At 44.5% G+C, this 10239-nt stretch overlaps 1 protein-coding gene across 1 annotated transcript; it reads right to left on the bottom strand.

The window, feature by feature from the left end:
- Positions 1–1733: 1733 nt before the first annotated feature.
- Positions 1734–4762, bottom strand: RGS2 (regulator of G protein signaling 2). The gene is made up of 5 exons (XM_058842582.1): positions 4548–4762; positions 4290–4391; positions 4129–4190; positions 3105–3271; positions 1734–2693 (listed from the first exon to the last, which is right to left on the bottom strand). The coding sequence occupies exons 1-5, from the start codon at positions 4655–4657 to the stop codon at positions 2499–2501; spliced, it is 636 nt and encodes a 211-aa protein (XP_058698565.1). The 5' UTR covers positions 4658–4762; the 3' UTR covers positions 1734–2498.
- Between the last annotated feature and the right edge of the window lie 5477 nt (positions 4763–10239).

Raw genomic sequence — 10239 nt, 5'->3', positions numbered from 1 at the left:
TTTTTTGTGAGTTTTTTTGTTTTTGTTTTTTTTGTGTTTTGGGTTTTTTTGCTGTTGATACACCAGGTTGTTTTTCTGCACAGCTTGGCCTTGGGGCCAGGCCTCTCTGTGTTGCAGACAGACTGTGCCAGGGACTCAGCAAGGCTTGGTTGCTTTGCCAGCCCAGTGGCTCGCTCTGTGGCAGCTGCAGAACTGCCTGCATGGCCCTCCTAATGCTCAATACTCATGAGTCAGATTTTAAAAACACCCCAGTAGAGCCTCAGGCAGGGATGCCAGGCCTAACAGCCCCATTTAATTTCCTCTACATACTGTGCTATAAGTAGTTCAGGCACCTGCTGAAACTAGAAATGTTTATTTCCTTAAAACCAGACACCAGCAGTGGTTAATTACCACATCCCAAATTGGAACAATTGAATCTTCATGGATTTATTCCTGCCCCAGGTCTGAGTATTTAATAGGTATACTTCTGGCTATTTTTTTTTATTTTGTTATATCACAAAAGCAATTATCAGCCCAAATCTCTTTTCCTTTGTTAGTAAAAAAACCTCTGTTGCAGTAAAATATCAGGATGGCTTTTTCTTGTGCTTTCTTTATGCAGACTTAACTGATCAGCAAATGTAGTTGCATGAAAGCTGGCTCTCACAGCTCCAGCTACCTAATGCAAGGTAGGAGCTGTACCAAATGAATTTCTGTGCATGGAGCCAGTATAGCTGCGGGTATGTATTCACTCCACTATACACGGAGTCCTCATGTAATCATAGACTGGTTTGGATTGGAAGAAGGCCTAAACATGATCAGGGTGGCAAGGACCCTCCCACCAGCCCAGGCTGCTTGAAGCCTGGTCCAACCTGGCCTTGAGCACCTCCAGAGATGGGGCAGCCACAGCATCTCTGTGCTACCTGGTCCAGTGTCTCTCCCCCCTCACGGCAAGGTGCTGCCTCCTAATATCTAATGTAATAGCTCATGTCTCCTAATATCTAATTTAATCTGGCCTACTCTGTTGGAATCCATTCCCCTTTTTCCTGTCACTCCATGCTCATGTGAGAAGTCCCCCTCCATCTTTCTTGTAGGCTCCTCTCCTGAAATGCACATATACAGACCTGAAGGAGTTGCTTTGAATAGCTTTTTGGATGTATAATTGAAGTAAAAAATACCATTGTTAGAATTTTCTTGAAAAGGCTTGGAAAAATGGAGTGTTACAGAAATGGCTACTGTGGATACCTGTGAAATAAACAATTAAAGCTGTGAACTGAGCAATGGAATAACAATGACCAGAAACAAATGCCTTTATTGTACTATTGCCTCTCGTGACTTTGCACAGGTTCTGTGATACTGAAGTCCTCCTAAACCCTTTCTGAAGCAGAGGTGGGGCAGGAGCAGGTACAGTACAATGGGTGCCCATGTTCCCAGTGGCATCCTGTGAGCTACAGCAGCACTGCTGCTCTGTGTGGTCTGGCATAGATATTCAGATAGCTGAATGTATGCCTAACATGTCTTAGAGACTTGCTTCACAGACATGTTGGGACAGAGGATGTGGTTCAACATGTCTCTCTGTTAAGCTTTCAAGCTCTGAAGGTTTTTATTCTCTTGACAAAACCCAATCAGAAAACTCACGTAATAGATTAAGAGCTAATGGCTTTAAAATTAGCCCTATTAAGATCTCACCCAGGACCCACAGTCTCCATACTCTCTATGTATCGTGTGTGCAACACAAATTAGGCAACAAAAGAAGCTTTGTATCAAAATAGTTTATTAAAAACAAAACTTCACTGAAGCTTGCTGTCTTCAAGACAGAATTATGACATTGCAGCATTCAACACAATCATAATCCACATATAAATATAATACTATACAGCTCCTGTTCGCCTTGGCCAAGTTCTGCCCTCAGTCTGGCCCCGTACAGCCCTGCTGACACAACCCAGCCCTGCATACTTCAGCTGCAGAACCTGTTCCTCTGGGAACAGAGTTATTCCATCCCTTCCTCCCCTCACAGTGCTGTTACTGTGAGGAGCTTGCACAGAAACCCAGCACAGCTCTTGGCAGCTCCAGGCAGTAACAGAACCGGTGTGAGCACACCGAGCCTGACAACAGCAGCGCTGGGGGATGTTTAGGAAAAATAAATAGGCAATTACTCAAGTTCCCAGCAGTGCCCAAGTGCAGAGAGCAGCTTCTGTTCACAAGAAGGAAGCTCTGTCCGGACCTGCCGCATTGCTCCTCGGCAGTGACAGAAGGGCTCCTGCACGGCCACCTCTGGCTGCAGCGCCGGCAGGGAAGGGCAGAGCCTGCAGCTGGCTGCCACTGCTGCCAGCGCCCCTGAACGCCCTCCAACAGCGGCACTCTGGGCCAGCAGCTCTGCACCCAAGGCAGCGTTTGTCCTTGCACTGTGGCAAACAGACTGAGTGCTCAGTGCCCCAGCCTTTCAGGTCAGGATGCTGCTCATGAGCTGTGGCTTGGCTTCCTCGCCAGCCCAGAGGCTGCTTCTCCCTCCTCTCCATCACTCAGGTGCCCTGGGCTGCTCTGCTGATAGGTGTCTTCTTGCACAGTTCCTGGTAGAATTCAGACTCCAAAAAGCGTGGGTAGGAGTTATTCTCCATTAAGCTGTAAACTCTCTTCTGGGCTGCGCTGAAGCAGGTATGGGTGGCTTCCTGGATGTTCTGTGCAATCATGCTCTTGGTCTGGAAGTCTATATTTATCTGAAATACAGAAAGAGGGACATTACTCCTGAGAACATAATTCAAGTAAGTGTAATGCACAGTACAACTTCTGAAAAGGTGAAAAAGGCAAAACCCCATTACTGCAGGGTCAAATTACTGGAGAATTTTCTTTAAGAAATTTTCTTTAAGATACTTTTCTTTAAGAAAATTCTTCTTTTGCACAAAAGCAAAACCAATTCAAATACATCTTTTGTCAGTTAAAATGGAAATTCTCTGCAACAGTGCTTCTGCCACTTTCCAGTTTGGTGAAAAGGCAGTTGTATCTAGACCCAGACATTAACTGTGAGCTTATGTGCAATGCAGTTTGACATCTGTGTCTTGAGTTCAGAGAAATAATGGCTGTAAGAACTCATAGAACAGAGAATTTATTTTTAAGCAGCTTTTCTTTACCTCTTTGGGAGCCTCCTTTTCAATGAAGTCATTGTAGATTTTCTTTGCTTTTGATGTCAGCTTTTGGGGTGATTTAGTTTTCTTAAAGTCCTCACAGGCCAACCAGAACTCAATGTTCTCTTCACAAAATTCAGACTTCAAAAAAGCTCGGAAAGCAGCAAGACCATCTAAGGAAAGAAAAAAATACTCACCATCAATTAACTATTTCAGGAATCTTGATTTTACCTATTCATCACATCAATTTCAGAATGTTTTGTTGTAGGTCTGGTTTTTTTTTTTTTCAGCGATATCATGGCAATAAAAAGGTTCCATAATTTATGTTTGAAAGCAAGTTAATGCTTGGACAATTTGGCAGGTTTCACTTTGAGTTTGCCATTTCTTAGGCAAACACAAAAAATGAAACCATTTCTATTGTTATGTTTCCTCCTGTGATGCCTGAGAATACATTAAAAAAACATTTCTCTCTAGATAAGCTCTCCTCTGTTAACCTTTGCACTGCAGTAAATATGACTACCATAGTCTGGAATATTCTTTCAATGGAAAGGATGACTCAAGCTCAAAGAGCAAACAGTAGTATTGTTTCTTAGTCTTTTTGCTTTGCCAGTGAACGCTGCTTCTTGTACAGCTACAGTAAAACCCCAAGATCACTGAACCTGTGTTGCAGAATCCTTCCCACATTACTGAAAAGCACTTGGTTTGGTTATGCAGTGAGCTCAGGGAATAAATGCCCTTTTCTCATTTGGCAAAACCAAGCTGACAAGTATGATTTTAGCTATGGGAGTTTCAGGGAAAAACAAAATCTATGGAGGTATTATTTGTTTTATTATTAGTTTACATTTTTTATAAAAAAACACTTCTATATATTCTGGCTTTAAACTGTTAAAAGCATTTAACTTCCAAGACCAGAATTGGAGCTCTTTCCATGAGAGGTACAATGCTGACATTGAAGGAAGCAGACTCTTACAGACATAAAAACTTCTCCATCCCTTTGTTCCCAAATGTTAGTTTTTGAAGACAAACTTACATTTGTTAGCAAGAAGTTCATCAAAGGCTTCCGACCACAGCTGGGCCTCTTCAGGGGAAGGTCTGCAGAAAGAGAGGGAGAACATCAGACTACTCTGCTCAAGCTTTACTGCTTTTGAAGAACACTCGAGTTATTTAAACAGAGTCTTTCTCCTAACTTACCTGAAGTAGTTGCGGTGCTTCCCTGCCTTCTTAGATCTCCTTTTGTTAGAATTGGAAGAGTTCTGAAGGAAGTAGCTCAACTTTGTTTTCCAATCTTTAATGCTGGAAGGAAGAAGAGGGAGATGCTCGTTAAAGATGACAGCTCGCAGAGCTTTGGACAGCAGCGCTGTCCCCTGAGGCGGCTCCTGCAGCGGGAGTCACCCACAGCCCCTGAAGGCAAGGAAAACGCTTCCCGACCGTGCGGGCGGGGGGACTCACATCGTTCTCTTCATCCTGCCCTTGTCGGCCTCCTCCGGTTCGCTGCGCCGGCGGCCGCCCCGCTCCGAGCGCCCGCCGTGCCGCACCGCCAGGACCAGCGCGCTCTGCATCCCGGTGCTCGGGCTGCTCCCGGTGCTTCCACCGCTCGGGGTGCTCCCACCGCTCGGGGTGCTCCCACCGCTCGGGGTGCTCCCACCGCTCGGGGTGCTCCCGATGCCGCCGCTCAGCTCGCTCGCTCTGCCCGAGCCGCGCCCGCTCTTATGGCCCCGCGGGCGGGCGGGGCCGGGCCGGGCCGGGCCGAGGGCGGCACCGAGGCAGCCCCGCCTGCCTGCAGGGATCTGCAGAGCCAATTTCGCCTCTCATCCGCATCGCGTCCCTTTCACCCCTTCATTTGGTTTTCCCTTATCCCCCTCTTCTTGGAAATCGTTCGGCGTGTCCCCCCGGCTGTCCTTCCCGTCAGTCAAAAACGTACCCTGCTCTTCTGGAGGTGTTTGAAGGTCATTCAGCTTTCTGAGTGTGGCCAGTACGCGAAAAAGAAAGGACCTAGCCATATTTCTTCAAAAACATGAAGTTTCTCTAAGTTTGAGCGTACGGTGCTTTTGGGGTCTCCCCTTTGCTGTGGCTGTGGCTCTCTTCCAGCCCGTGTCTGCGCAGGGTTTAGCTCTGGGCAGTGTTGCCCCCTAGCAGTGAATTCTGTAAATTACTCCCAGTACTGGGAGCCGAAGTTGCAGCACCCTACTTGAGCCCTCGGCTTGTTGAAAAGGCCGTGTGGTCCTTCTCAGCAGTGTCCAGCTGGAAGGTATCATGTCCAAACAATCTGAATGTAGGAACCGTGTGAGTTTACCCTCTCTCTGCGTTTCTGTTTTCTTTTCTGTGCATGTGTCTTCCTCTCCACAGTACCCTAGAGTCTGTCTTTCCTGCCACAAAAAGCAATGTTCAGAGAGACTGACTCCCAAAATACCAGCTGACTTCAACACAATGATGTAGCATAAATGTCTGATCCTTTTAGATAATCACTGTGTCCTTACAACCTCTGCTTACTGAACACTCACACGCTGCACTAAAGCATTTTGCTTTAAATGAGATGTCTGGGGAAAAGGAATGCCATTTAATTTGTGACAGCATTTAAAGAACTTTTCAGTGCTTCTGGTTGTACTTTGCAGTATATATTGATGATCTGATAAGAAAATTAAGTTAAATCCTATAAATTTTACCAAATCACTTTAAATTATTTTTACGACAGGTAGCTCTTAGTCCTGTATATGGCATGAAGGGAAATATTGGGAAATCTAGGGAAATATAATATGGTATAAAGGGAAAATTATTGTGAGGGTGGTTACCATGGGAGAAAGTATGGAAAGAGAAAGACACACGGGAACAGCGGCTGTGACACACGGGAACAGTGCCAGTGACACACGGGAACACATGCAGGCCTGGCACAGGCAGGGTTGGAATAACACCGGGACACTCAGGCCTGGCCCTCCCCAAGGCTGCAGCCTCTGGAAAGGGGGAAATGATCTGCAGAGAAGAACAGCGCGTCCCCACCTGCACACGACTTGCAGATTTCTGTGGTTTGGATGCTGGTTTCAAGTTTCCTTCACCTGACTCTCAAAGCTGAATGGGGGAAAATGTGCCGGCTGTTGGGAAATGGGAATCTTCAGAGTCCAGCATGCTACAGAAAGGTTCAGTTAAGCAATTATATTAATTTGGGAACTTACCCCTAGCACACCAGAGAGCCTGCAGATGTTTAAAGCCTGACAAAATGTTTTCTTGATGGTTCTAGAGGGGGATTGCAAGTGTAGAGCTGGGATATTCCCAGCATCTGCCAAGTTGTAAAGTTGGCAGTAGTCAGCATGTGGAAAATTGCAGCATGAATCACGTATCTATCTGATACTTTCTATTTCAAACTTTTAATTGCTTCTTTCAGAAACCCATAAAATGGAAGTGCCAGTTAAGGAAGGCAGTTATAACATATGTGATATCTTTCAAGAATGGAAAAAACAGATGAAATATTAGGCTGAATATGGAATTGTGAGGTTAGATGACCTTATAAAAAATTCTTATTGTAACATTTGGTTTAAAACTATTTAGATTAAAATTGAATTTTGTTGGTTGTGTTAGGTATATTTTGGTTTATATATTTATTACACTTTTAAAGCATGAATATTGCTGTTTTTTCCAGTAACAGAGACACTTTACAAAATACTTCTGTGCTTCAGCATGGTGTGTTTTCTGGCTGGGACAGTTACCTTTGCCAGGACACCACTTACACATCTGCATGATAAAACGTGTTCTCCAATTATGTTCCAAGAGCAAGGAAAAGCATCTGACCTCCCACAGTGCCACCAGTGCGCTGTTCCCAGTCCGGGCTGGGATGGAAGGGAAGAGGATGCTGGGAGGAGCCGGCCAACTTCTCCCCTTGAGAACTTGCCAGGTGGCCATGAAGCGGCCCTGGCACTGCTTGCAAGAGTGTTTGGGTTCACTGAGCAGTTTTAAAGGCACCAAACCCAAGCATTACTTCATTTCATCAGTTTCTGGTTTTTCAAAGCAAGCTGGCAAAATGGCTCAGGTCATTAGCTCTCCCCTCTGAAGGGGGATCTGTTTCAGACCAGTGGTGCCATACACTAACTGGGCAAAGGGCATTTGGCATCTCAGCCCTGTCCTGCGCTGTGTCTTGCAACAGTATATTGAAAATTCCAGGAAAACCAGGAATTGGGGTTGTAAGGAAAAGCCCTGGGTTGCAGCACAGGTTCAGGTGTGTTAGCACAGCACAATATGGAGTGCTGCTGGAAAAATCAATGTCTCCAAGCTGTGATTCCTTCCACTGGGAACGGGTCTGAGCGGCTCCAAGCAGTGCCCAGGGCAGCCCTGCAGATCTGCCTGTGGGTGTGCTGACCTCTGCCCTTTGGAAACAGGGAAGCTCTTGGTAGCTGAGGACAAACGCAAACATAGTGCTCCAGCTTTTCCTTTACGTCCTCCTTAAAGCTTCCGTCTATTTCTGTCCCACTAATCTCATTGGCAAGGGGCACGGCCGAGGGAAAGTGGTGGGAGGAGAGAGCCCAGAGCCCAAACTTTGCTATTGAAGTCGGTGACAAATTTGCCATCGCCTGCAGCAAAATCTGATGTCAGACATTTAACGGCACAAGCACTCACCCTGGAGATCACACTTCGCTTTTCAGAGCCTTTCTTGAGAATGTTCTGTTCTTTTTCTGCATATACAATTCCTACGGTCACCAGGGATGGCTAGATGTACAGGGGACCGCAGCAGTGGCAATAAACATCTCAGGGAGAAGATTAGGATTTTTCCATCTCAGTTACGTTCTATGTCGCAATAGCTACGCTGATCTTTGGAAGTCGCCAGTGAGTTGTTCTCACTGAATGATGCTTAAATCTGTGTCTGCATTTAGTGAAATGCCAGCCCTTGTTTCTTTCTTTTACTTGGCTGGTAGGACACAGGAAAAGTGGTCCAGAGTTTGGTAGTTCAAAGCATGCATGGGAATTATTTGAGGGATATCTTATTGAACCCTCAGCTATGACTACCTGAAAAATCATATTCAAAAGAAGGAACAAGATACCGAGCCATGTCTTTTTGTTTTGTAATGCAAATTGCAAATTTCCTGTATTTTTCTTGTTCTTGAATGTACAGCTTGTTGTGAGATGATTCATGTAGGCATGAGAACCGATCAGCAAAGCACACCACATTGTGACCCTCTGTTCTTACCTCCCTTTCAGGCTGTGTCTTCTCTGAAGTGCAGGGGCTGATCTGCACCAGTACAGAGGAGCACAGAGGTGCCCAGCTATGGTGCCAACAAAGACTTTGTGCTGTGCATTGCTGAATAACAGCAGCCAAGCCCAGGCTGTGTGGTAGGGCACTAGTTTCTAAATGAAGGTTATGGTTATGAATATTAAAATTGCCACTCTTTCTCATTTTTCTAATAAGCGAAGAATTTCACTCAAACCCTTAGTCTAATACTAATCCTGCTCATTGCATTCTGCCTTTCTAACTCCTGCTAGAATTTCAATTACATGTAGTAGGGGGTGCTGTTTCCTTTGGATTTTTTTTTTTTGGTGGTTGTTTTGTTTTGGGTTTTGTGTATTTTTTATCTTGTTTGTTTGTTAGTGTTTTTTTGATTGCTTAAGATTGCTGAAGTCAAGTTGTTGCATTCTCTGCCTCTGGCCCTGCAGGTTGTGCCTGACAGGCTGTTGTACTTCCCCCAGCATTATTTTCCAGTCATAAAACTCAAAATGTGCAAATGACCAGAAGCCATTTCTGGATCTAAATTTAGCACTAATATGGATTAACACTAACCTGAACCAGTTATATGCTGAGTCTTTCCTAAATAAAAATAAAATATATCTCATTACAAATGGATTTTGTTTCACTTAGCAGCAAAATCCTCTGAGTAACCTATAAACTAGACAGAGCTCTCTGAGAACTCATCAGTCCCAGCCCTCAGCCACCTTCTTTTGCATAAACACTGACATTAGTTTATAAAAGTTCTAAAAATAGAGCTGAAATTTGTCAAGTGGACCAGCTGGGACTGTGTATCTACAAACAGGGTTGCTGTTGTGTGGATGCGTATGTCTCTGTTTTAGTGATGCTGTGAAAAGAGAGTGAATTTAGGCATTGAGCCCAAACTGTGATTCCCCCTCTGCCCCTGGACATTCGGGAATGTTGGTTTTGAAGGACACACTGGCCAGCAGCCATCAGGAATTGGAACAGCAGGTTCCCTGGGAAGCAGGGATGGCTGTCCTGCTTGTTTCAGATCTGCTTTATCCCTTCTGCAAAAAAAGCTGAAAGGAGACCTGCTAATACAGTCTGCATTCTAAAGGACAGCACATTCTCAAATTCCTCATGCCTTTTGTCAATACAGAAAGCAAACAGCTTAGCAAGAAGCAGGGCACTTTCAACAATTAAGTTTTCTTAGCAGAAGCAAGCTGGGTTACACTGTCTCAGGTGAAGAGAGATGATTAATCTTGTTTGAGGTCAGCCAGGTGGAGCAGAACACTGGCTCCATGTCCTGTTCCACTTGCAGCCTATTCTGCCCTCCCTCTCCCCAAAGACTGTATTTGTTATTCTGGGTGTGCAGAGGGACATTAAACTATCGAATATGTTCATTAAATCTGGATGTGGGCACCATCTTTATCAAGTTATCTGCATGTAACACAGCCCTTCTGATGACTCTTTAATCCATGTTAATGAAAGTCCCTGCAAATACTTGAATGGTGTTAGTCAAACATTGATTCAGAAAGTCTCTGTCCCTTTTACAGCTCCCACAGGTGGACAATGCCAGGAGCACAATAGCAAGAAAGCTAGAGGTGTCAGAGTATATGAGTATAACCATCTGTGCACCACCTTAAAAGTTGAAATTAAAATAAGCATTGAAAATAATAAGTGAAAACAAGTACTTCTTTTGAAATGAGATAAAATTTATTTCTTATTTTGCGATAGGCAAAAAAGTTTTAAAAAGCCCACTTCTTGAGACACCCTGATCTCCATGCTGGGTAGAACTAGCAGAAGTTTAATTAGTATTTTTTAGTGGAAAATAAAAACAATAGCAAAATATCAAATTTGCCAATGGAAATTTTTTAACTTCTCTAAAATGATTTTAGGGTGATATTTTCCTTTTATCACTTTCAGTGTTGCAGTGTAGGCTTTTTGTTGAAGAGTAGAAAGGTGATGAATGTCTCT

The sequence above is a fragment of the Poecile atricapillus genome, chromosome 7, assembly GCF_030490865.1.
Source record: "Poecile atricapillus isolate bPoeAtr1 chromosome 7, bPoeAtr1.hap1, whole genome shotgun sequence".
Lineage (NCBI taxonomy): Eukaryota > Metazoa > Chordata > Aves > Passeriformes > Paridae > Poecile > Poecile atricapillus.
Note: the sequence above shows the minus strand (reverse complement) of the source record. Positions and strands in the feature narration are given on the sequence as shown.

Excerpts from the sequence above, each read along its gene's own strand:
- RGS2 (XM_058842582.1), bottom strand. The coding sequence starts at position 4,657 with ATGCAGAGCGCGCTGGTCCTGGCGGTGCGGCACGGCGGGCGCTCGGAG. Across the intron at positions 4,392-4,547 it reads GGCAGGATGAAGAGAACGAT|CATTAAAGATTGGAAAACAA; the intron begins GTGAGTCCCCCC and ends TCTTCCTTCCAG. Across the intron at positions 4,191-4,289 it reads AAGCACCGCAACTACTTCAG|ACCTTCCCCTGAAGAGGCCC; the intron begins GTAAGTTAGGAG and ends CTCTTTCTGCAG.